General features: G+C 39.5%; 3 protein-coding genes across 3 annotated transcripts; 1 reads left to right on the forward strand and 2 right to left on the reverse strand.

Annotated features, from left to right (window-relative positions):
• Positions 1 to 4,719: 4,719 nt before the first annotated feature.
• On the reverse strand, positions 4,720 to 7,416 carry snip1 (Smad nuclear interacting protein). Its single transcript, XM_003450516.5, has 4 exons — positions 7,083 to 7,416; positions 6,755 to 6,881; positions 5,856 to 6,397; positions 4,720 to 5,662 (listed from the first exon to the last, which is right to left on the reverse strand). The coding sequence occupies exons 1-4, from the start codon at positions 7,289 to 7,291 to the stop codon at positions 5,410 to 5,412; spliced, it is 1,131 nt and encodes a 376-aa protein (XP_003450564.1). The 5' UTR covers positions 7,292 to 7,416; the 3' UTR covers positions 4,720 to 5,409.
• Positions 7,417 to 7,774: 358 nt separating this feature from the next.
• On the forward strand, positions 7,775 to 9,576 carry dnali1 (dynein, axonemal, light intermediate chain 1). The gene is made up of 6 exons (XM_003450515.4): positions 7,775 to 7,994; positions 8,272 to 8,408; positions 8,477 to 8,646; positions 8,746 to 8,924; positions 9,184 to 9,348; positions 9,435 to 9,576. Exons 1-6 carry the CDS (start codon positions 7,914 to 7,916, stop codon positions 9,468 to 9,470), a joined length of 768 nt encoding a protein of 255 aa, XP_003450563.1. The 5' UTR covers positions 7,775 to 7,913; the 3' UTR covers positions 9,471 to 9,576.
• Positions 9,572 to 21,083, reverse strand: gnl2 (G protein nucleolar 2). The gene is made up of 16 exons (XM_013274576.3): positions 20,819 to 21,083; positions 19,522 to 19,606; positions 19,301 to 19,395; positions 18,973 to 19,112; positions 16,192 to 16,376; positions 16,031 to 16,097; positions 15,792 to 15,950; positions 15,580 to 15,693; positions 13,821 to 13,949; positions 13,067 to 13,171; positions 12,457 to 12,615; positions 11,530 to 11,637; positions 10,955 to 11,436; positions 10,499 to 10,581; positions 10,185 to 10,264; positions 9,572 to 10,026 (listed from the first exon to the last, which is right to left on the reverse strand). Exons 1-16 carry the CDS (start codon positions 20,880 to 20,882, stop codon positions 9,883 to 9,885), a joined length of 2,199 nt encoding a protein of 732 aa, XP_013130030.1. The 5' UTR covers positions 20,883 to 21,083; the 3' UTR covers positions 9,572 to 9,882.
• Between the last annotated feature and the right edge of the window lie 5,786 nt (positions 21,084 to 26,869).

Here is a 26,869-nt window from a genome sequence, read left to right on the forward strand (position 1 = left end):
GTGTGTAAAAAGGGTGTAGCTATTGCAGTGTTTACAGTGTGCTAGATGGAGGAGTTGTACAGGGAGATGGCCACAAGCAGGAATGATTTCTTCTGTCGGTCAGTGGTGCTTTTTGGTCAACTCAGTCACTCACTGAACGTGCTCCTGTGACTAGCCAGCATCTCATGTCATAGAGTGGGTGGGAGGTATTATCTAACAGTATCTTTATCTTGGAAAACATCTGCCTCTCAGACACCACCCTAACTGAGTCCAGCTCCATCCCCACAACATTACTGGCCTTGTGGATCAATTAATTTAGTCTGTTGGCATCTGTGACCCTCAACCTGCTGCCCCAGCATGCAACAGCATAGAAGATAGCACTGACCACAACAGAGATACAATGAGATAACATCAATTAGTAGGGATAGTGAAGTGTCACTTGGCTATGATAGTAAACAGTAGACACTGATGTAGCTTACTGAATCTTTTGGACTGTGTTCAGCACAATATTATATTATTATATTGTTGATTTGTCCTGTTTTCATTGTATGATGAATTATAATGGCTGTTCATTAGCCGTTTGCACACTATGCATACTCTCTCTCTCTCCAGAGGGAGTGTTCGCCCAGGGCACCAAACAGGCTTGGACCGCCACTGACCAAGGGCATAATTTCCCCGTGATTAAATGGAATTTCAGCATGCTTTATTTGAAATTAGAAAGTAATTATAAATAAATATTTAAAGATAGGTATAGCAGAATAAGGGAGCAACAAGTATTTTTTTCCAGGAAACAAGGACCCTTATTGACTACTGCAATTCTCTTTTGCATGGTCTCCCCCTAAAATCCCTCCATAAGCTTCAACTGGTTCAGAACTCTGCTGCTTGCATTATCACCAGAACCCCCTCCTACCAGCACATCACCCCAGTTCTTCAGGAACTTCACTGGCTCCCAGTGAAATTCCCCATAATACACAAACTTATTCTGCTCACCTTCAAGGCCATTCATAACCTTGCGCCTCCTTACCTTTCTGACCTGTTAAGCACTACCTTTTCTGCCCGCTCACTTCGATCTTCTTTATCTATCCAGCTTTCTGTGCCTTCTTTCCGTCTCACCACCATGGGAAGCAGAGCTTTTAGCTGCTCTGCTCCCAGGCTGTGGAACTCTCTACCCCCAGATTTAAGAAACATTGGTTCTCTCCCCCAGTTTAAATCTCAACTCAAAACCCATCTGTTCAAATCTGCATATTCACTGTGAATCAGAATCAGAATCGTGTTTATTGGCCAAGTATATGTGCAGACAAATACAAGGAATTTGGTTCCGGTAGATGGTGGCTCTCAAGCACAGCAGTGTAAATCACACACACACACACACACACACACACACACACACACACACATCTATATATACATTACACATGCATACACATACATACACAAAGCTGTGTAAACCAACTATAAATAACTAATCTAAACTTATATACATAAAATACAGAAATGAAATGAGGTGGAATGAATACTACAGAATGTACATAAGGTGCAGTTGCAGTCTGGCAGTGGGAGCAGTGTGACAGTTCAACTGTTTAGAAGGGAGATGGCGAGGGGAAAGAAACTGTTCCTGTGTCGGGTGGTCCTGGTCTGCAGGCTTCTGTACCGTCTGCCGGAGGGCAACAGATCAAAAAGTCTGTGTCCAGGGTGTGAGGGGTCTGTGATGATTTTCCCTGCCCATTTCCTGGTTCTTGAGAGGTACAGATCCTGGATGGAGGGCAGGGGGGCGCCGATGATCCTTTCTGCTGCCCGTACAGTCCGCTGCAGTCTGCTCCTGTCCTGTTTAGTGGCTGCACCATACCAGACTGTGATGGAGGAGCACAGGACAGACTCAATGACTGCAGTGTAGAACTGGATCAGCAGCTCCTGTGGAAGACTGTACTTCCCCAGTCTGCTGGGTCTTTTTGAGGATGGAGTTGATGTTGGTCTCCCACTTCAGGTCCTGGGAGATGGTGGTACCCAGGAACTTGAAGATCTCCACAGTCGACACAGGGCTGTCTGATATGATGAGGGGGGGCAGAGTTGAGGGATGTCTCCTGAAGTCCACTGTCATCTCTACAGTTTTAAGAGTGTTCAGCTCCAGATTGTGCTGACTGCACCAGAGTACCAGCCGCTCAACTTCCTGCCGGTATGCAGACTCATCACCATCCTGAATGAGGCCAATGACGGTGGTGTCATCTGCAAACTTTAGGAGTTTTACAGCTGAGTTCTTGGAGGTGCAGTCATTAGTGTAGAGGGAGAACAGTAGTGGTGAGAGGACACATCCTTGAGGGGCACCAATACTGAGGGACCGAGTTTCAGAGGTGATCTCCCCCAGCCTCACTTGTTGCTTTCTGTCTGTCAAGAAGCTGGTGATCCACTGACAGGTAGCTGGAGACACGCTGAGCTGGGAGAGTTTGGAAGAGAGAAGTTCAGGCACGATGATGTTAAAAGCCGAACTAAAGTCCACAAACAGGATCCTGGCATAAGTTCCCGGGCGGTCGAGGTGTTGCAGGATGTAATGCAGCCCCATATTCACTGCATCATCCACCGACCTGTTTGCCCGGTAGGCAAACTGCAGAGGGTCCAGCTGGTGACCTGTAATGTCCTTCAGATGGTCTAACACCAGTCGTTCAAAGGATTTCATGACCACAGACGTCAAGGCGACAGGTCTGTAGTCATTCAGTCCTGTGATGGTGGGTTTCTTGGGAACAGGGATGATGGTGGAGCGTTTGAAGCAGGATGGAACTTCACACAGTTCCAGGGATCTGTTGAAGATGCGAGTAAAGATGGGAGCCAGCTGTTCAGCACAGGTCTTGAGGCAGGAGGGTGAGACACCGTCTGGTCCGGGGGCTTTCCTGGGCTTCTGTTTCTGAAATAGTCGGCTCACATCCTCAGTGTGTATTCTGAGTTTCAGGGAGGAGGAAAGGGGGGTGAGAGGTGTGATGGAGGTCGTTGAGTCTGGATTGGAGAGGGTGATGGTGGTCGTTGAGTCTGAAATGGGGAGGGTGGTGGTGGTCGTTGGGTCTGGATTGGGGAGGGTGGGGGTGGTCGTTGAAGTACCGAGGCTGCCATCCGCGGCGCCATCTTGAATCTTGAAGCAAACCTACTGTTTGTTAATTTTATCTTGTTCTTCATTGTGTCATTGTTCTATTATGTGTTTTATCTATTTTACAGTGTCCTTGGGTGTCTTGAAAGGCGCTTTATAAATAAAATTTATTATTATTAAGAAAAAAATATATACTGTAATCTGTGTAGTGCATAAGCAATTTTGCAGTACAGTGTAATTTTCTGGTTATTTTGCGGAAAAATAAACAAAATTTCCACATCTTACACTGTAAGTACGCTGTACTTTTTGGACTTTGAATAGAATAGAATTCAACTTTGTCATTGCACATGTCACAAGAACAAGGAAACAAAATGCAGTTTGCATCCATCCATTGGGCCTTATTGTGGAGTGGTTTACCTTTCCTAACTCTCCTTTCTTTATCAACTCAATTTTAATACGATTAAAAAAGTTTAGGGTTAAAACCCTTTTTAATCTACGTTATTTCATCACAATATGTAGAAGGGGAAATAGACACACAAATGTTGAATGCATTATTACCTAAAAGTTTGATATTTCTTAATACATTGCTACATTACTTCGCCTCTACATTCCTTATCATAACTATTGAAATTAGGTTGGAAGAGCTTTTAACATGAAAACAGAACAACTCTACCCACACAAAAAACAAGACTGGTGATTACATTAAAAAATTGATTAGGCAACCAGGTTTTTGAAAACATTGACACACATAAACCACAGAGAAGTGCTCATCTCCAAAGGCAGCCCAAACATTCTGGAGCCGAAAACATTCTTTATCACATCTATGCTCGTAAGTTCATAACTACAGCATGGTTATGGGTCCTAGTGATACAATATTCAATAAGTCGGGACAGATTTAAGATTAGGCAGTAACATATGAGACTGATGCCTCTGACAAGAAGAAAAAGATTAATGCCCCTTGGAAGGGGAGAATACGGAGTGACTGATTTTCAGGAATCTGGACAAGTACAGGGCAAAAAAAAAAAAAAAATGTCAGGCCTAAACAGCTATATACATCAGGTGAACAGTATCTCAATCATGCCCTTAATTAGAAGGGAAAAAAATCCCCAAAACATCTGACATAGGACCTGAGAGATTTGCAACAGCTTTGTTTTTCAGCACGACAATGATCCCAAACACACTGCCAATGCAGTAAAAGCACACCTAGACAGAACCCCCCCCAAACTCATGGAATGGAGTCCCCGGAGCCAGATCCTAAACATTGTATGTCGTCTGCTTTTTGTTTGACAAAGAAAAACTTAGGAAAGCCTTTCAAGTAGCCTAGAAAACCGCTTAAAGAAGTGTCAAGAGATTTTGCTGTGCTGAGGAATAAAGGCGGTCCTATCAAGTATCGACTTTCAATAGTACAGAATTGTACAAACTGTTTTTGCCTTACTGTATGTTTGCATGTCTTTCAGTAAATTGTTGCACCCATTTTCCTAGCAAAATATAAAGAAATGAAGGGATACTCAAGACTATTGCAGAGTACTGTAATTAATAGGCTTAAATTATCATAAACAAATTATATTACCCACTATATAGTACCCACTTGTTAAATAATTATGGTGCCTATTGTCCTCCTTAAAACGGGACATTTTGTGATAGAAACAAAACGGACACCAGTTTGCTCCAATAAAACTCTTCAAAAATTTATTTACAGTACAAAAATGAAAATTTACTATGGGTTTCTATGAATGGGCAAAAATAAGAATGGTGCATACAGATTCCAGTAGTGCAAGGGAACACAACAGCGTTAATAATTTTTCCTGCACTACGAAGCAAAGACAAAAAAGGAAAAGGAAATATCTTTACATCTTGTACTGCAATGTTTACTCTGACAATAAAAATGCTCTTTAAACATGAATGTTGAGTTCACATTCCAATAATGTAATGTACACTGACACATATAGCATGGACATAGATGATTAGCTATGCTTTGCACTCAGTGCTATGGCGCAAAAAATATAGAATATATAACTATAGATTGGTGAGATATCTTTATCTGTCACTGAGCACATCTTAATGTAATGCGAGCACTGTCAGAAGTAAGATCCGTCATGTATCACATAGACATTATACAACCTGAGAAAAAGTCTTCTTTGAGACAGCTGTGGCAGGTTCAAGCAAGAGATCAGTAATTACAGAATATACACCACCAACAAATCCTGTTCCATTATTTCAATCAGTTCCCGCATTTACCAGTTCAAACTTATTGCTCCATTCCCTGCAGAAACAGTTGTTTGTCCTGTTGTTGTTGTTTTTGATGATGATGTTATCTAACCTGAATGAACTTAGGCAATCAAATAAGTGGGAACGATTTACTCATCAAGGCCCTCGTCTTCCTCTTCCTGCTTGGCATCCACCTCGCTTGTGTCTGAGAACTCGTGGAGCAGCACGTATTCACGGCTGCTGAAGCCAAACTTTAGGACATCTTTTTCTTTGAGTTCATAGTACCGCTGGGGGTCGATACGCTGGTTGTTCAGATAAGTGCCATTGCCAGAGCCAAGGTCAATAATGTAAGGCTTTACCCTCCGGCCCGTGGTGCCATCTGCCCGCGTAAACTCCACCAGTCTGCAGAAATGAAGACAGAATGGTGGACATGATCTATTTGCAAATGAGGATCATGATTAAAGAGTCATTCAACATATTGGACAACAACAATAGTAAATAGTAATCACCACAGATTGAGCACGTTTTTCAATCAAAAAGAAAACCAGAGTAAAAAAAAAATAAATAAAAATTTGATGATGACTGTTCTTCCTACCTGTACTGGAATACTGCATGTTGCTTGGAGCAGGATGGGTGATCAATCGGGATATCAGCAATTCTTCTCTGTCGCCCCAACAAATAGGCACTCTGTCTGTGAATATACATGACTGGAAGAGCCTCATCATTCTTGAAAGGGTACAGTCGCCATCGGCGCTTCGGAATCCGAGCCTCAGGCGGCTCGTTGTACTTGATCACCACTCCCCGAAATGTGTTTGTGTCTTCTGTGAGTGCCCCTGAAAGTTCGAAGTTTGGCTTCTCTTTCTCAGCAGGAGCAGCGCTTGCCTCATCACCCTCTTCTTCTGACCTCCCGAAGTCTCGCTCTTGGTTTTCTTCACGTCGCTGGCGATTTTCCCTGCGTCTCTCATCTTGCTGCTGTCGTTCAGCTTGTTGAGAGGCAAGAGCATTTCGCTCCCTATGCCTCTCTCCACCGCGCTCTCTCTCTCGTGGCCTATCTGATTCCCACCTACTCCGTCTGTCCTCTGGTTGCTCATTTCTTCTTCTTCTCTCGTCGCCGCTAGCTCTATGCTCATCCCGTTCCTGTGACATATATTTAGAGAATACTTACACAGTTACATTGTTGAGTAGTTAGTTATATTATACTCCATTACCCTTCAGTATGGAAAAGTGGGCTCTATTTTGTTTGACATATTGTCATTACTGCCAGATGCCTCTGAAAAACATTAAAATGGGACAACTGTAGCCCAATGTTGGGTCTCTACACAGAAAACATACTGCCTCAGACTGTTAGTACTATCTCAAAGTACTTGGGTTACACAAGCTTCTGTGTGATAAATTCCAGATGAGTACTTTATACCACCTAGATCACTTTACACTCCAGTGGTGCTGCTGAATTGCAAACCTGAAATGTTTCCCAATAATTTTGAAACTAATCACCCGCTTTACTCTGACATCCCCATGGTGAGGACTACGACTTCTCCTTTTTCTCGGAGATCTGCTGCTTCTTCTGGCGGGAGAGGTTTCCCTTCTACCTGGTGAACGGTCCCTCGTCCTTGCAGGTGACCTAAATGAAGAACACAAGAGAGTATTAAGCGACCGTTCACATGACATTTCTCACCGTTAAGATGCAACTAGTGGCCGTAGCTAGCCCAAGTAAGTACTACAGCGATATACTCGAAAAAACGGACTCTGTCACGGTTGTCAAGTTGATCAATATGACATATGTGGCAAAATTAAGGTGGTATGATAACTTTAGTGCACACACCGGCTCGTTCCTCCTCTCTGTGGACTGGAGTTGCCGGGGGATCTTGACCTGGAGCGGCGTGATCTCTGTGGCCTAGCAGGGCTCAGTTTCTCCTGCTTTATCTTTACTTCGGCTTCACGCTCCGGACTTTCTCTTCTCCTGTGCCGCTTCTCTTTGGCCATGCTTAAAATAATTCTCTCAAATCGACCGTTGTATAACCTAAAAAGCATACATTTTCAACCACACCACTGTATGTACAAAAAACAAAAGCCTCGGCATGTAACAAACTTCACCCGTTACGCCGAGATCACGCACTTCCGCTTCCTGAGGTTCACCGAGAATTAAGCTCCGCGTGTGTTCATGTTTCACGTTGGTTCCGACATGAGAAGCCGATCAGTTTATTTCCTGTACAGCCTAAATATTTTAGTGTATTGAAAAAGCTGGAATATTCTTTCATTATTTACATATTCGTTTAACACACATTACTTTTACTAGATGCAGCCTCTAAACACAATAAAAAAGGCATAGTAAAAGTTGCACAATGTGGTAAAAGCAAAACAACAACAACAACAACAAAATCACATGCCCTTGGGCTTTTTAAAATAATTTTTTTTTAAAAAAATACTGATAAAAATGTATTTATCTCAAAGGGAATTTATAAAAAAAAAAGTGTCACTAGCCTGTACTCGCTGAAGCTATGCGCTGATTCCGCTCGCACACATTAGAACGTAACGGACGCTGTTGCCAGGACAACCCAAACAATGAGCGTGAGCTTTCTGTAACTAAAGGCTAAACCAAGAAGTTTCCAGTTTTACTGTATAACTTTATTCTATCCCTCTATTGTAAACGACAATGATTCCTCCAGCTGACACGCTGTTGAAATACGACAATCCAGTTCTGGTCAACAAAAGCACAGACAGAAAATCACCAAAGGTGAGTTTATCAAGCCAGCCGTGTTTATGGCACAAATCTCAGGGATAGATTTGAGATTAATGTAAAAGTTATGCTATTCAAAATCCCGGCAGTCTGATTAAATCTTAAGATAATTATACTTACATCTACTAATATATTTGCATGCATATATAGTTACAAGGTGGTTCTGTAAGGTGTATTTTATAATAGATTTACGAAAATGTATCAGTCATTTAAAAAATCAAATCAGGGTAATAATATGTTTGTCTGATAGTTTATGAAACATCTGTCACTACAGGGACGCCCTTTGAAAGTAAGCCCTCAGCAGCCCATTGACTCTACACCTGTTCCACCACCTCCTAAACCAAAATCAGCCTCTACTGAGGCTACTAAGCAGGAAAATGAGGAGATCCTCAATTTAATCCTCCCACCCAGGTACAGTTTTTCCTATCTATAGCATGTTCTTCAGCAAGTTCAGAACTTTTCAAATTTTCCTCTTACAGGGAGTGGATGGAGGGAAACCAACTGTGGGTGCAGAAAGTATCCAGTACACCTTGTACAAGAACAGATGTGTTGCACCTAGAGGAACTCCTAGACACAAAACTCCAGGAAAGACAGGCCAGAGAAACCGGCATCTGCCCTGTCCGCAGGGCGCTCTATTCCCAGTGTTTTGGTAAGGAAGAAGCTGAGATGTTGCTGATTATAGAAGGTACAATCAATGCATATAAATACAATTAATCACATACGTTTTCTTGTCATTCTTTCTTTTGAGATGAATTAATCAGACAGGTAACCATCAACTGTGCTGAGAGGGGTATGCTATTGTGGCGGGTCAGAGATGAGATTCAAATGACCATTGCCGCCTACCAGACCGTCTATGAAAGCAGCATAGCTTACGGCATGAGAAAGACACTGCAGGCTAAGAAGGGCAAAGCTGATATGAAAAACAGAGTAAGGATATCATGTTCCTTATGAGTTACAAATACAGGGTCACAAAATATATATACATTTTAATACTAGGCAATTTATAGATGATGGGAAATTTACTTTGCCATTCATGTAGTTCAGCTGTCATTTAGCTAGGAGTCCAGCAGAGAGCACCATTTCTCTATTTTACAGTTACTGTACAATGACAGTGGCTGCAGTGCTCTTTACAGGATTGACCCCGCATCAATAACAAACTCACAAGTATGCTTTGGTATACGGGCAGATTTTGGAGCTAGAGAACGAGAAACAAGAACTGAAGAAGGCGCTGAATGAAGAGAAGGCTAAATGTGAAACAGTTGAGAAGATAGAAGCTGAAAAACGACAGCTGGAAGAAAAGAGGCACAATGAGGAGATCCAGCTCCTAAAGAGAACCAACCAACAGCTTAAGGTGACTTTTTCAATTACACATCAGAGAATAATTATTGTAGATTGTATTGTCTAAAGATTTCTTAACCACCCATCTTTTCTTTTCAGGCCCAACTGGAAGAGATAATTGCACCAAGGAAGTAAAAAAAAAAAACCCCAAAACTTAGCTGGCATTTCTCTGTACAAGATTGTATTCATTTATAATTCATCTTATTGCTTAATGATACATTAAAGTAAAAACTTAGTGTAATTTACAAATGTTTTATTGTTCTGGCATAACAAGTACACTTCAAACAACTACTGCAGATTGCTCTTGAACGTCAAGAGAGCAGTACACTTGTAAATGATGAATGAAATGTCATTCAAATACAGTTCTGCACTGAGGGGAAAAAGTTATAACAGTCATGAAGATAAGGCATCAAGTTGATTAAGACCACCTTAGTGTTCCACCTTCTGCCAACCTTTTTTTTTCCCCAATGAAAATAGCATCAGGCTAATTTAAATACAGATTTATTACATGTGTGTTTTATTTTATTTTATTTTATTCAACTCCAGTCTAGTGCTTCGATTTCTTGGTATTTTGACCTTCTGTGCCTGATGCTGGGATTTTTTTGTTCTTGTTCTTGTTCTTCACATTGTGAGTTTCATAATAACGCACGCCAACTTTCTTCGTCCTCTGAGCACGATCCATTGCTCTTCTCTGTAGAGAAAGATAAAAGAGAAATAGAAGGAAAAAAAAAGTGAAATCTTCTTCTAAAAAAGACCAGAGCTTTTCATTTCCAATGTTACATCAGTAAGAAGAACATTCACCAGAGAAATCTGGCCTGTTTGACATCAGAGAGAACAAACACTGCATACCTGTTTAGACGTGAGTCTGTTCGGCTGGGCCAGGTCCTCACCCTCCTCAGCTTTCCTCTTCTTACCCCTCTGGTTTGGAGCTGAATTCAAAGAAAGATGAACAGATCTGATGTCACTGCCTGAATGTTAACTTGACGTACTCATTCAAATATAAAGTTTGTGCAAAATATCATGTTGATAAATATCAGTAATTGATTATTCTGTTGGAACTGCAGAAGGTTTATTGGACCTTAACCACATCTGATAAAGACTTTCCCAAATTATTTTTACATCCAGAACCATACAAAGTCATAACAAACAAGCTGACTGACTACCTTTCTTCTGTGCTTGCTTAGTCGCTGCTGACTGTTTAGTCTTGATGTCTGTGAACACTTTGTCAGAAAGCGCCTTAGGTATCCTGTCCAAAGAAATGGAAAAAAGTAAATCATTACAAAACAAGGCAAACAGTTTATCCCTGTTGGGGTCAGCTGAAATGAACAGTAATTAAATTAGGCTCAGATTAACTATACAGCGGTTACTTGACTTTGTTCTTCAGTGTGTGCTGAAATTCAACACAAGCATTAAAGAACACAAAAGACACAAAAGTTATGGCATCAAAACGATGACTGCTAGTCATCAGCGGCTTAAAGGCTGGTTAGCACGGACCACCTAAAATGCGTGGCATCTCTATGTCTGACAACTTCACATTACGTTACTGGAGGAAACACAATGGTGGCAGTACACAAGACAAAGAAAATATGCGAGTGAGGTTTGGGCTTGAGCAGACTGACCGGATTGCAGAGAAGCGATTGGATTTGGCTCGGTCCAGAAACTGCTTGTACTTGGCGATTTTCACATCCAGCTCACGTATGACCTCCCGTGAACTCTTGCTGCCGTTTGTCTTTTCAGTCTGAGAGGTTGTTGGCTCAGAGATGTCAGTCCCTTCATCAACTGGTTCAACACTGGTCGCATCTTCCTCTTTGCCTTCGTTTTCCTCTGTGCCCTCATCTTCCTCATCATCAGAGCCAGAAAAATCTGACATGTCCAGATCAGGCATGTCCACGGGAACTAAGTCTTCCTCGCTGAACTCTGGAGCTACACTGATTTTGCCAAAGTTTTGTCGGACATTAGCCAGAATCTTCTGGACCTGTTCCTTCTGTCTCTGCTGTTCTTCCTCACGTTCCTCTGAGATGGCGTCCGGATTGTCTGGCTGTTCCTTCTCCACATGCTCTACTACCTCCGACGGTCCTGCAACTGGCAGTGGCTTCTCATCCTAGCGAAAACACAGCAATAAAAACAGGTTTACACTGAGGGCACAGTTTGGTGCACTTAAAAAGCCCTAGAGAGAAATTCAGTGTAATCTTACCTCTTGATCTCCTTCAGGTCCAGGGGGTTTCACAAAGAAGGGGATACGTCCTCTCTGCCAGTCATTCAATACCATTTTAGAGACTGTGGCGAGATCTGGCTCACCGCCCTGTACAAAAACAAGAAGAGATTGCTAAGACATCTTAAGACTTAGTGATTTAAAGCTGAAGTAGGCAGCAATAAATAAATAAATTTAAAAAAATATATATCTAGTGTTTCAGAGGCAGCTGTAGCCCTGCAGCTCTTCTGGACTCTATTTTCAGACTTAAACATTTGGCAGTGAAAGGAGAGAGCCCAAGCAGAAAGAAAGTTTGGCGGTACAATCAGTTAAGCAGAGAGTTTCCATCTGGTAAATAAGAGCTCACCGTGTCCTATGTTGAGAATGAAGTGAATGTAACTTTTTTAAATGCATACACAGCACATACATAAGACCCAAGCTCATCTGAGAGGGAGGGCTGTTTATGTTTCAGTCCTGCCTTCTCTAGATTTCTGCCTATGCCATATTTCAGAGAAAATGTCAAGACAGTACAGCCAGAGGCATTTTTAGAGAGAAATAAGGCTCAAGGAGAGTCCTAAATTTAAATACATGGAGAAATGTGCAGCAATGAAGTTGGTAGGAACGCAACTTTAAGGGGAAAAATGTTTGTAAAACCTGCTTTTGCAGCAAAGTCAGCAGTCATTAACTCCCCACAAAACTACACAGAGGCATTAAAACACTTGTTTCTAGAAAGACAGCACAATAAATACCCAAGCTGAAAAATAAACCTTTACCATTACTCTTACACATACAATGAGTCAAAATGCTCCGTTGAGGCTATAAAATTATATAAAATTGTATTTTTTTTTATATCATCAGAACTTATAAAGCAAATGTTTGGAAAAATATGAAAGCAGTTTTCAAGTACAGCCTCTAAATAAGATCATGAACCTTCAAAAGTTTCCCTGTGCGAAACGCCAGTTTCTCAAGAAAGTCATCAGCACAGTTCCAAGTAGGGATGCGGTAGGTCTTCTGAATGTATTCTGGTTTGGCCCGCTCCAGTACTGCACCGATGTGCTCCTCTGGGTTCTTGATCTTTTCCACTTGAACCTTTGCAAAAAGGGGAAAGAAAAAGATGAGTACTTTAAGACGTGAACCTGCAACCTTTCAGTTACGCTGACTGTAAGGGCGAAATGCTGAACCTCGGATGCTCAAGAAGGATCCCGAGGATCAGAAACAGAGCAGCTAAAGACATTTTTAAAAACAGTTGGGTATTAGCATTATGAAGCCCAAACCACTTTAAAGTCTCAGTTCATTACTCTCCGAATCCTCGGGACTGTTAAAAACACAACATTAACAGTTGGTGGATTATACTAAGTTACCAGGGCACCATTTCTCGGATATGTGCTTAGATTTTCAGATGCTATTGTTTTTCCCAGTTTTATGGGAAGTCCAAATAAATTCACCCTCCTTACTATACTGCAGTGGCAGACATTAAAAAAACGAAATCAAATTAATTAAAAAAAAATCCATTGGAACAAACTTTAAAAAACAGACTTACTACTCCTTTCAAAACAATATCAGATTCACTGTCTTCTGAAGGGTAGACAACACCAGGGCAGTCAATGAGGAAGATGCGCCTCATCAAAGTGATGTACTGCCACACCTTAAACAAAAGAGAGAGAAAGATTAACACTGTATGTGTGGTCCATGAAATTCAGTTTCACAAACGATGAGAAACACATTTCACCTTGTTGGTATCATTTGATATGAAAATTTAAAACAAGGAAAAACTGCTGAAAGAATTATAAGTGGGAAAGCAAAATGTACGTGATCTATGAAAGTGCTACGGATCATAACCTTGTTTGGCTTTCATAATTGCTGAGTATGTGCTGAGAATAAAACACAAGGTGGGAAATAAAGCACTGCTGGCCACAGGCCTATGAGAGTCACTGGATAGGTGTGCAGAAAAATCTCTGCTCGGTTATAGTCCAAGCTCACAATTTTGGCTCTAAAGGTAAAGCTATTTTTCCCTGACTTTCCCCTTGACCGGTCTTTGTATGCCAGGGTTTCAACCCTTCATTTGTTTCCAAAAAGGATAAACAGATGAAGAGAGAGGAAATGAAGGATAAAAAATGGTTGTTTTTACTCTCCGCTTAGTTTTTCAGTTATATTTTTAAAAACAGAGGGCAGACTGCTTCTGTTACTGAACCCATCAACAATTACTCAATTAAGCAGCAACTTGACTTTGACTAAACATAAAATATAATCATGTGAACCTAACTACTGTAGTTAATATGATACATTGATTTTACCTTCGTTTCTCCAGCGAGGGGTGCAACATTGCAAACCTTCTTTGACCTCAGAGTGTTGATGATCGAGCTTTTTCCAACATTTGGATATCCGATGAAACCCACACTTATTTGTTTCTTGTCTGTGTGGAGCTGTGTGAGGGAAAAATAAAGTCAGGAAGTCTCTGTCTGTCCTCCTTTAAGGGATGTAATTCCTCCGTTGTCTCTTTCAAGCTTTTCTCAAGTATGCTCCCAGGGCAGTCAGGGCAATACATAATCTAATGTTATGGTTGTAACTGTGTGGAACACAGCACAGTTTTGGGACAATGATGCATTCTTTGTAGTTTAGCCTCTGTAGACCACCACAGTGGATAAAAAAATGTGCTTGAAATGCAGAATTTCAGCTTTAATTCAAGTGGTTTAACAAAAATGCACCGAGTTAAATGTTCAGGAATTACTGCCACTTTTATGCACAGTTCCCCATTTTCAGAAGCTCAAAAGTAACCTCAGAAAGACAGCCTGAAGTCTAGAACTAATGGACATCACCAGATGCTGCATGTCCTTCTTTCACATGGTGTACCAGGCCTTTACTGCAGCTGTCTTCAGCTGCTGCCCTCTTTTGAAAAACAGCTTCAGTTTTGTCTTCTGTAACTCAAAAGCATGTTCATGTTGGGTTGAGATCAGGTGACCGTCTTGGCCAGTGAAGAATATTCCATTTATTTGCCTTGAGAAACTCTTGGGTTTCTTTTGCAGTATGTTTTGGGTCCATTTGCGCAGTGAAGTGCAAATTCATCCTGCTACTTATATCAGCAGTCACATCATCACTAAACACAAGTGGTCTATGTCCACTGGCAGCCATACATGTCCATGTTATGACATTGCTTCTACTATGTTTGAAATATAATGTGATATTCATCAGCTCATGAGCTGTTTTTCTCCTTCTCCATACTTTTCTCTATCCATTACTCTGATAAAAGTTCATCTCAGTTTTCAGTGGTTTGTTTTCCAGAACTGTGGAGACTCTTTCAGATTTCCTCTGATAAGGTCTAACCTGCCCTTTCTTTTACTGTTTGTACCTCGTTGTAAATGATCCGAATAAGTTATCTGTTTAATTTGTCATGGAATAACGAGGGAACGGGACTCACCTAACCATGAAACTACCTTTCAGTCAATTATCCAATTACATTTGAGCCTCTGAAAATAGGGGACTGTATATGGATGTAATTTATAAACAGTTAATGCAATACATTTGGTAAACCTCTTGATTTAAAGCAGACAGCCTGTCAGTCTTTAGTTGGATCTTCCTTCAAGTTCCACTGTTGTGGTTTACTGCAGCTAAATTAATATATTGTGTCAATGTAAACTCCTAAAGACCTAAAAGCATATTTTACATTTGAGTAAAGTGTTTACAAATCTGAAGGAAATATTATGATGCAAAACAACAAAAATGCACAATTGTTCTGACTAACAAAAAAATGTGACAAAGCAACATAGCTTGTCATCACACAGATATGTTTATTCCAATGTCTGTGAGTCTAACATTAACACATTAAATACTGCTCATTAAATGCCTACAGTGTCCCAGCTAACCTAATTAAGCATCAGATATTGTGTTGACAGCTATATACACACCAAGTTGTTACAAATTACTACCAACTGACAAATCTAATATCTTGCACAACAACATAATGATAAATGTATTTTTTAAACTCTATATAATAAAACAACTAAAATATTTTATTGGTGAAAGGTTTTGTATTTTGAACAAAAAGCATTTGCTTACCTTGCCAAACTGCCTGAGCAGCTGGATGAGGGAGCCCTTACCAAAGGAGTTTGTGAGGCTGGCATGAAAAGCCAAAGTGGGATATTCTTGAGACAGAACAGCTACCCAACGTTTCTGGTTCAACAATGAGCAGAGACCAAATTTAATACTAAGAAAAGGCATCTACAACCAGTCATACGGGAAACCAGAGGGGTGTGCTGTAAATATCTTACCGTGACCCAGGTGGGCACAAGGTCACACTTGTTTAGAACAAAGATCAGATGTTTCCAGGATTTCTCTTTCTTTAGATATGTCTCAATGCTCTTGGAGCGTGTTCCCATAGGATCTCGGGCATCCAGCACTTGGATGATGACATCAGATGAGTCAATCACCTGTGAAGATAAAAGAGGACTCAAGAATGACCACACAACACTTTACTGCACTAACATACTACACAGGATGGAGACGATACCTTGTAAAGTTCTCCCCAGATTCTCTTGGACTGACCCTTTTTGAAAATCTCCTCACGTGCTTCTGCCCTTTAGTAAAATAATAAAGTAGAAGGGATTTAACAGCACTTTAAATGTGAAAAAAACTGCATTTTAAAACAAACAAAAAAATATATTTTCTTACCGGACCCCTGTGTCCTCGGTAACCAGGTCTTTGTCATTTTCTGCATTGTAACTTAGGGCTGAGGCCTCAGCTTGCTCTACAAGGTCCTTGACATCGCCCACAACGAGACTGGGCCTCTTCCTTTGAGCCTTAGGTCCAAAAGTGTTCTCAAAACCCTCCGTGTCTAGAATGTGAACCTTAGAGTTCTGCAATTATAGAAAGATAGAAAATTTTGTGATTTAAAGTTTTTATATAAACAGTGAATAGCTCTGCCAGTAATATCCTTAAAGCAGGACCTTATATTATTTGTTTACAAAATCAGATAGAATTATCACTGTGGTTTTATTGTGACTAGAAAAGTTTGGACTTTGTTCATTCCAGCATGAACGACACGCTTAAAGGGGCCATATGTTGAAGCTGGACTGCAAAAGCAAAATCCATTTAAATTTAACATTACCATGCTGTATTTAAGCAGAGAGGAAACATAAAGATCTTTTTTTTTCAATGTTAAAACACAGTTTTTGATAGAGTCACAAACAGCTCTCCAAGAGTTTCAGTCAGAAACACACAATAAATGAATACATTAAACAGAACACCCAAATATGCAACGACAAAGCCAGTGAAACAGCAAAGACTATGCCAGTGCTGATTAAGTGTTCCAGCGATCTTAAAACACACGCCATACCTCTATTGCAAAACTGCCATGAGGGGTGGAGGAGCAGGTTAGTAAGAAACAACACTGTTTACAGCCTCAGGTCACCTCAACTATCTGCCAAGATCCTACAAAGCACTCTGGTTGTTTGAAAACACATTTTTCTGACTGAACCACTGGCTCTTGCTTAATTTGTCTGCCTTTTGGAGCAATATCATTCCACTGGCCATTCAGTGATCACACATTAAGATTACAGAGGACTTTTTTACTTCACTAGCACTTCCATGCCATTTAGTTGCATAATTGTAATATTAATAAAAACAATAAAAGGTCATCTTCTGGTAACCCGGTGATGAATTAAAGGATATTTTTTCACTGTTTCACGCTCTAAGAAATGCCTCAAGTTCATGAGGGACTATAGCACATGGCACAAGAACAAGAACTGTGTTGGTTATGTTGAAGAAAAAAAAATCAAAGTCTGGATGAAGGCAGCTCTCTCATGCCTAGCATAAGCCAGTACATTCAGGTTCACAGTAGGGCAGAGGAAAAATTGTATGAGGATTAAAGTGAGTCCTCTTATTCGTCTCACCTCATGAAACCTCAAGAAAGAGTTTACTCACACAGACGAAAATAGCTATGATCTTTATCTGCATTACTTACTTTAGTCATTATTAAATGCATTCCATTTAGTGGTTATTTCCTACTCAAATTTTAAACATGCCACTTGTTAACCCCTTTAAAAGAATCACTCTCTTAATCCCACTGTCGTAAGCAAATTTAGTCACGATTCTCAGGCTTGGGTTGGCTGCAATTTCAGTTTTCCTTGAACTGAGCTCAGCTACTGTATTAGAAGATACACCAGACCACGACATCTTACAGAGTAACGTGAAGAAGTGTGTTTGCTAGAGCAGTATCGGTTGATTTTTCCCCCCACACGTAGACCTTTACCTTTGATGTCTGCCTGCTTCGCTGAAATAAAAATAGGATACCCCAAAATACCCTGCAGCTGAATTACTTCAAATCCATGGAAACTTATCCTTTTAGCCTCAACACGAACCACATTATTAGTTTCTCTTGTATTGAGGGTGCGTTGCTTTTTAATGTTTGAAATAATGCAACCTCTAAGTTATTTTTAGACTTCTTGCATTCTCAGCTGACCAAACAGCCTTACTTGCAGAGACAGCTATCTAACATCAAGTTATTCCTTTCTTCTGCGGCCTTCTTCTTTAAACATCAATTCTGTCACAGGCTCTGTGCCGACTTTCATGTACACTCCATCCATACTGAACTAGAAAGCAGTGTCAGATAAAGTACACTCCCTGGCATCTGCAGTTGCCTGTAAAACTCTGAGTAAGCAAGCTTAATAAATGCTGCCATTATACTTTTATCAATGCAATGCACTTTATTTTGCCAGGGTATTAACACATACTTGGAAAAGTGACATATTACATCAATCCTTGCTGACCTTTATTAAAATTCTGAGGTAGCCGATAAAGACTCGTCTCCAGACGATAGCTGGAACCAGCCAACTCCCCATGAGCTGCTGTTAGAGATCCTGGAAGGCTTACTTGTGTTTTCTTATTGCAGTAGTTGGCCTTTGTTGTCTGGATCCCTACGCCCAGTAACGCCATGGCTAGACATCTCAGGCAGGCAAACTGTGTGTCCTCTTTTAAAACTCTTGTTTTTGTTTTACCCTTGTTGACACAATTTGTTGTTTAGCTATTATTTTGTTATCATGTTTAGATCCCAAGGTTTGCATTTTAATTATACAGCTAGGTCTATACCTGACAGTACCTGACAGCGATCACATCCAGTTATTATTATTTCTTTTTTCTGAGCATCTGAAAATAGAAGACTATGGATAAAAATACCTGTAATCCCTAAACAACGAATTCAATATTTTTATTAAACTCCTTGAATTAAAACGTCACCTCTGCACTTCAAACACATCTCAACTGCTTAATTTTAATTTCAGTGTGTTGGTGGTGATTGTTCATAACAATATATATAATAAAATTCTAACAAAGTCACATTCCTTCTTGAGAGCCTCCCTAAAATGAACTGGCACACTATAAGAACAGCAAATAAAAACAAGCAAACAATGAAAATATTTTCTTTTAAAGAAAAAGCTTTAAAGCCTTTATACTCACATGGGCTTTGACTCTATCGTGCAAAAGGGACATAGGCAATTTGCTTTGTCTCATCACCACACGATATGGATCCTTCTTTACTGCCTCCATCTCCTCCTGGAATTTCTGGAGGGATGACTGCTTGATCACACGGGTATTTGCTTAAATATAGAGTATAGAAATATGGTATAGTCATATTATGACAAGGTATTGTAGTGAACATTTTTTTACAAATTCAACTGACAATATTTCAAACAAGAGCAACATATGAGCAAATGGTATTACCTCCAATTTAATTACATTTACAGTATACACTATAACATACACAACAGTAAAGACATTTTCTCACCAAACCATTTGATGTTAGGTTCAACTCTGGCAACAGTTCCCGGAGCTACTGTGGACTGGTACTGCAAAGGTTTGACGACTTTTCCACGGCTATTACTGTGGACAAAAGATCTCTTTAATTTCCTTAACACATCACTTACATTTCATTGTAACAGTAAACTAAATCAATAAAAAAAGTCTGCAAATTAAAGGTCAACAAGAAAAATAAAAATATTTGCTTACCATCTTTGTTTTTGTCTGTACATATTCAGGCGCTTGATAGTGGCTCGGTCCCTCATGTTGTTTCCACCAGCACCTTTGGCTCGATCTATCGAATAAATTGATGTTTACTTTAATGGCTCAATAACAAAATCCACATGCTATTACAATGCACTTACTGGTTAGTCCATTTATTACTAGGGAAACACAATATTTATAATCAACTAAGGCCTCTGATTTTTTTTAAAGGACCTTGCAACAACATTCATGTTTTATAACCATATTTTATTATATGGTTTTAAATGTGCTGAACAAATGACTGGGTTTCAGTGTAAGGTGCCGGTGTTGTGCCAAAAACTGATTGTCTGCCAAAAACTGATTTCCGGTATTTGCCAAAAACTGATTGCTCATATTTAAACTGCTATAAGTAACTTGTTGGGCTATAATATGTGAAACATATATCAAATGCATCCCTTATGGATGACATAAAGTCATCTTGAGCCACAAACAACATTCGTGTAACAAGGTAGAAGCCGCAATCAGTTTTTGGCAGTGACTTTTATATAACCTTTATTTATGCAGTTAAAAAAAATCTCATTAACATTAAAAATGTCTTTTGTAAGAGTAAGCTGGCCAAGAGGACAGAAGAAATGGCAGCAAATATTACAATATTTCAGTAAAAATATTTTAAGTGGGGATAAAGGACCGGATTGGTTATAATGTAAGTACAATAACACAGAGTTGTAAAGATACTTGAAAAACAGATAATTTTTTAATTCTATATATAACCCCTTTGTAAACCCTGTTCACCGAAGTCTATTTACGAAGATACGTAAAGATATTACACATAAAAATACACAGAAACATTGGAAATCAGTTTTTGGCAGGCAATCACTTTTTGGCACAACACCGGTATAGTGCTGTTAACAGCTTATACAAACACGTAAGTGCATAATTCCTATCAAGATATACTGCAATACTAGTTATCACTACTAACCAGACACACAGTACACGTTCATTTTTAAAGGAGCATAATTCTCCACCCCAAGATTGTAGCTGTTTCCAGATTTTACCGTAAATACGTTTAACTTTCATAAAACAGGTGTTTGACACGGCAAAACTCAAAAGGCTATATCTTCCTACAGTGTACACAACAGTGTAAGTTAAGTTTTAGATTCATCACACCGCTGTGAAGTCTTATTTTTATACGCAAAGCTATTATTATCTAAAATAACGCAAAAATGACTTTCTCTGACAATGACTAGCAACAATTAGCATTAGCTGTAAACAAGCAGTTTGGCTAATGGGAGAGTTAGCTCACCGGGGTTGCTGCTGGATGTCGAGGGGTTTATTGAGCTTTTCCCCTTGTACCGTGTCTTCACCATGTTGCCCTCTTAGTCGGTAAAGCCTTCCACAGAAAAAAAAATACGAAGGTGTCTGAACGCTGATGTTTTACTGTCGTTATTCCCCTCAGCTCGAAAATGTACACCCTACACGTGTTCTTAGGGTGAACAGGAAGGACATCATCAATAGAGCGACGGAGGGGAGAACCAATCAGAAAGCTCCTGCGTGCGTACTTAGGCTGTCGGTAAAGCCTCGAGTATACTTAAAGGGAAATTATGGTTCTGCGGCGGTAACGCGTTGTCAGTCCGTGGACAGCTACTAACTGTCTACCTCCAGAGGGCGTCTGTTGTCAGATGAGGCTCTCAAAACTATCAAAACTATATACCATCTGTAGATCATGTGCTGATGTTGAGAACAGAGAACTACTAACCATTTTCAGTAGTACAGTAATGTAATACATTGAAGTTTCTCAAGTTATCTGCAGGCTGGGTGGATAGAAAGAAAAAAGCCCCACGCTTTTTTTTTTCTTTTTGCGCTCCTGTGCTACAATCAACTGATTTCAGTTCCCAGAGGAGGAAAAACGGCAGTGAGACCTGCAGAGAGACATTTAGATATTACTTTTATGTTTACTGCACAAAAGGACAAGAGCGCAATGGTAAAGCGCAAACTGCATCCAGGGCAGAAGCAGCCGCATTTAGCGGGTTTTAACGTAGTTTGTTGGGAGAGTGCAGGTGTTCGACCGCCCAGTGTTGATTGGTTGAGAAGCGCACGACACCGGAATAGAGCCATAATAGCGAGAACCACAAAAAAGAAAAAAAAGAAAGAAAAATCTTCAAAGATCAAAAATTAAATCATGAAAAACACAGATAGTGGTTGCAGGGACAGTGGCCCATAGACTGGTCACATACTTTGTACACTGCCTCCATCTGACAACAGAGCTCACTGCATACAGACGGAGAGCGGACAGCGAATGCACTCTCTCTGCTCAACCATAAATTCTGCCTTATATTACTAGAAAAACTTAAGCTCTTTGCAAGAATCTGCACAGACGGCATGCTACAAAAAGCTAGCAAGGATCCCAGAGTGATGACAAAGCTGAGTAATGGAGACCACAGTAGCCAGACCTTTAACTTCTAACAGGTAACGTAGGTTTTCTCTAGGGCAGGACATGCAGCCAGACCCTGAACTTCAACAGGTAACAAATGGATGAACAGTCAGGCTGCGGCCTCTGTTCATCCATCCACCTGTTCATGTTTGTAAAGTAGAATCACTTTAAGGTTTTTAAGATCTCTTTGTCCTGGTTTTCATCTTTGCTTTGTGCTGTCAGCATTGGGTTCATACCTTAATACTAAGAGAAAGACCGTATGTGTGTCCTCATTGGAATAGGGATTTTCATTGGTGTGTGGGACTTTAGCCTATAGGTTAATATTGTTCAGTGGTAATTATGAGACAATGAGTTCCAGGTCATTTTATGGAGAAACGCAAAAATGATGTAACAAGTAGTGTAGTATGTGTAATAATTACTTTTTTGAGTAATGGCCCCAACACCAATCACAACAAAAAGGGGAAATACCTCCAACGTGTGCAAACATTTGATCACACAACACATAATTAATTTGCACGAATGTGATGTCTTTTATATGCTGGTTAGCATTGGTGAAGACTCTCAAAATGGAACCAATGAGAACCAAATGAGAATCAATAAGATGATCGATAAGCGATCACATCAATAATGTCATCCGAATCGCTAAATTCTTTCAATTCGCATCCCTACTGAGGTGTTACGTAAACACTTCATTAGCAGTTTTTGTGGCTTGAAAGTGCTAAACCTATTACAATGAAAATATAATATGATGTTAAAATTATTCATGGATAGTAATGAAGTAATGAAGTTGATAGTGAAGTTTCAGACTGGCTGAAAACTATATGCCTGATGTCTACTCATGTTAATGCTATGTTGCTATGCCCCATTTAATCCAGAAGAGGGTGCAATGCAATTTGCATTAGGACATTGTCACATGCCCTATCTATGGCCACATGCCAAGTAGCCCTTTAAGTGACTACTGTCTGCAACGTAAAATGACTAATAAGGCTCAAACCATGTATCAGTAGTCAGGCGTTTAAGCGCACCAAGGTCCAACTTTACATAATTCTTTTTGTTTTTCATTTTTATTACATCCATATCTTATTAGTTCAATTAAATGTAAAATCAGGTATTTTCTGTATTTTTCTTTTTACTTTTTTCATGAAGATCAAAATGTTGATTCAAAGCTTTCTTTACACTTCAAGAAATTCAATTCTAGTAGGCTAAATTTTTCATACTTTGTGACCAGAGAAACTTACCTCAGTGGTGGCTATGGACCTACTTGTGAAGTGCAAATATAGTCAGATATCAAATACACACACATGCACACCCGCACACCACACAAATTTTAATAATGTTCCATATCAATTTCAAATGGATCTGGAAGCAATGTGCATGACAAAAAAAAATAAATACCAGAACGCTGGACTTTTTTTTTACCTGCAGCAAACAGAACTGATGCCAGCTTTCGCAAGAACTGTTTGATACTAGCATGTATGAAGGGCAAGTTTTACGTGGTTGTGATGATGGTGCCTTCACAGTGTTTATGGTACGTTACACAAGTGTGGCTCAGTTCCAAGGTAGGGTATTTCATAGAGACTTTGGTCTGGAGAGGCGCCATTCAGTATTCAGTTTATACAGCCGGGAGACTGAGGAATGTTCTCTGTTCATTTTCATACACATGAAATTGGAACTGACTGAATGCTATAAATGATTTTTGGAAATTGGAATTTTCTTTCTTCTTTAAGTTTAAAATCTAAGCAAAAAATTTAAGGACAAAATAATCTTCTCCTTCTTACAGAGTTTCTTCAAACAGGGAAGAACCGATATGGCCAAACTCTTCATTTAAAGTCTGGTTAATTTAAATTCCAGCTGTTGCAGTTACAGACAGATATTTTGTCTGTAACTGCAGATGTCTTAAACATTTTGGTCTTTTGACTAAATATAACTTTTTATTTTCCAAACCTTTCAAAGCGTAAAGTGGTATGAAAGGCACTGTGTTAAAATATAAGACCATTTCTGCGTGTATGATAACGGTCTCTTTGCCTTTCTCTGCACCTGGTGCTCCTTTATAAATGTGAACCAGTAAGCGCATCATAGTATGGGTGCTGTCACCCTAAAGAAAGATAACTTATCTAATAAAAAGAATCTTGCTAGTGCAAGTTTACTGCATTCAGTCATCTGTCATAAGAATGATTGTGGGATATATTCTGTCTTTCTGTCCTCAGAATGACTGTAGGTTATATTCAGTCTGTCCTCACATTCGTCTACAGTGGCTGAAATCTTTATTGCTACATTTTATTGCTGCTAAACTAAGTTGGCTGAACTTGCTAACTTCTTTGTGTTATTTGCATGAAAAGTTTTGGTTAGGCACAACCAGCGCAAAGAATTGATTGGAAAAACATTATTCAGAATTTGCATTCAACCAGAAAAGCACTGACCATCCATTTACCATATATGATAGATGGACCACAATTTATGAGCAGCAGGAAAATCCACAGGCTTGGAAGGCTTACAAGCAATTTTAAACCAATAAACCTCCTGACAGGGTACATGTGCAGCTTAAAACAGAAAAAAAAATTGCTTGCCAGAAAGTAGAACATCCAGTAATTTTATTAACATTATATCAGCCACTTATTACTTCTTTACCACCTATGTTTATTACATTAACAGTTAGTTCCTTTGTTCTTTTCTTATGCAGACACAAAATACATAAAAGTAGCTCTAAACAACTTACTTAAGGGATTCTGATTCAGAAAGACGTTTATATTACAGCACACACACATTTTTATAGACCCATAAAAAATAAGAAATGTTGAAATGATGGCGTGAGTATCTGGAGTGAGAACACTTGACACATGATGCGAAAATTTCTCTTATGTGACGCCACTTCTTGATCTTCTTGCTGTGTTTCGTGACAGAGACGGTTTGCCTATTACATTGTAAAGATATTGAGAGCCAACTGTTAAAGTCACAGCATTCGTCTTTAAGGCAGATATTTAATCAGCTCATCAATCTCTGCAGTTTCTAACCAAGAACAATGGAGTCATGGGGAGTGGGGAGATGGGCATCAGCAGATAGCATTAGAGCACCTGTGTTTAATAAGGTTAGGACCGAACTTTGCACAGAAGGATATCTCAGTCCCAGCATGTGTTTTACAGATTTGATATTTTCAGCTAAAAAGATTCATTTCACAAAAAAGTAAATGATGAGATGTCCACTGAAAAAAATGACACATCCTTTCAAAGTGATTAATTGTGCAAAAAGCATCAAAAGAAGAGGAGATGATTTTAGTCCAAAACAGAGAATAGACCTGAGTAACAGCTGCCTGAATCTTTTTTGATTTATCAAATGATTTTCCTTATAAACACACACATTACTCCTAAGAATATGTTGCTTTGATCATGTGCAGTTTAAATAAAAGCATACTAGTAAAAAAAGTTACATAAGAATTAGGAGCAGAGAATAAAATGCAAAAAGACCCCCCCCAGAAAGCAGTAAACTTTGTTTTAAAGTGATGTTTTTGTTGGAAAACTGTGAAAAACTAACAAGCTCACAACAGTAACAAATTTACAGGTACTTGTAAATCAGTGCCACCCAAAAACTACCAGGCTGTTTTATCATAAACAGTACAATTAAGCTATTATTTCTTCAGTGTTTCTCACTGAGGCTGTAATGTGCTGTAATTTCCTTTAAATCCCTTTGCATCCCCACACCACTTGCTGAGAAACACCAGATGTACAAGATTCATAGTGGAGAAAGTCACTCAGGTTACTCTTTTTTTAATGTCAAAATTTACACAGTAAGACAGGAATCAGTAAAATAGTGTTAGTGTGACAGATGCTGTTTCACAAATCAGCAGCAGTGCATTGAAGCGCTCCATAACCGTTCATGTGAATGCGTGCATTTGTGGATAATATTTCAGCCTGGCTCACTTTCTGAGTCCCTGCTCTGAGTCAAAATTTGGAACAGCAGTTAGATGACAGAGTACAGACTTTAGTGGGCCTAACTAAACAAAAAAGTGAAAAGGGAAGGCCTAAAGGGCACTTCTTCTTATAGCTTTGACATTGAGAGTGTTTGGTATAGTAAGCTACCATATCTATTACTAAAGTGTGCTTGTGTATTGAACACAGGACCATTTAGTTGATGTTATTCCAGAATAATTTCCTGAATATTAATCATCTCTATCAAAATAGGGTAGATAAGACATTTTGAAATTTTGAGATTCAGATAACCATTTCTGACTCTTATGAGCAATTTACTTTTGTTTTCAGATAATACTGATTAGTCATTACTGAAGACTTACGAAGTCGCCAGTTTAAAAAGATTTCAATGAGAAACGAAACGTGAGAACCATGAATTAAGAGACAAATGAAAAGCTAGTGCTGGAAAATCCCAGCTGGTGATGAAGTGATGGAATATGCTGCTTTATAAAAGAATATGCTTCACTAATGCATAATAATCTCTCTCTGTTTATTTTCACCAAACCTAAATCTTCCACTTATTTTGTTAACAGCTTGTCATGGCCACATTTTCACGGTTGTTTCACACCAAATAAATCATCGCATAATCTGTTGGCAAAAAACTCTGGGAGTCTCTTGCGGAGCCCTCTAATGAATAGTGTTTATGAGTGCTAATCTGTGGCATGTAAACTACCATTTTTGCTAGAGATAAGCCACAATAAGGTGAATACATTTTTTCAGTGTATTCCACGCAGGCTGTACGCTGTCAGTCTGACCTTCAGTTTGAGTTATAGTATAAATACAAGGAAAATTTACAAGGAAGTTTAGTTTTTTTTATGTTGAAGAAAACCCACATAATTAGAAAACATTTACAGGTTTTAACTGGCAGTTCATACATAATCACTTCATCACTGACACTCAACCCTGAATCATTTCTGATGTCCGTGAAAAAGAAAAAAGACCTTGACTACTTTACTGCCAG

This window comes from Oreochromis niloticus, linkage group LG11, assembly GCF_001858045.2.
Source record: "Oreochromis niloticus isolate F11D_XX linkage group LG11, O_niloticus_UMD_NMBU, whole genome shotgun sequence".
Lineage (NCBI taxonomy): Eukaryota > Metazoa > Chordata > Actinopteri > Cichliformes > Cichlidae > Oreochromis > Oreochromis niloticus.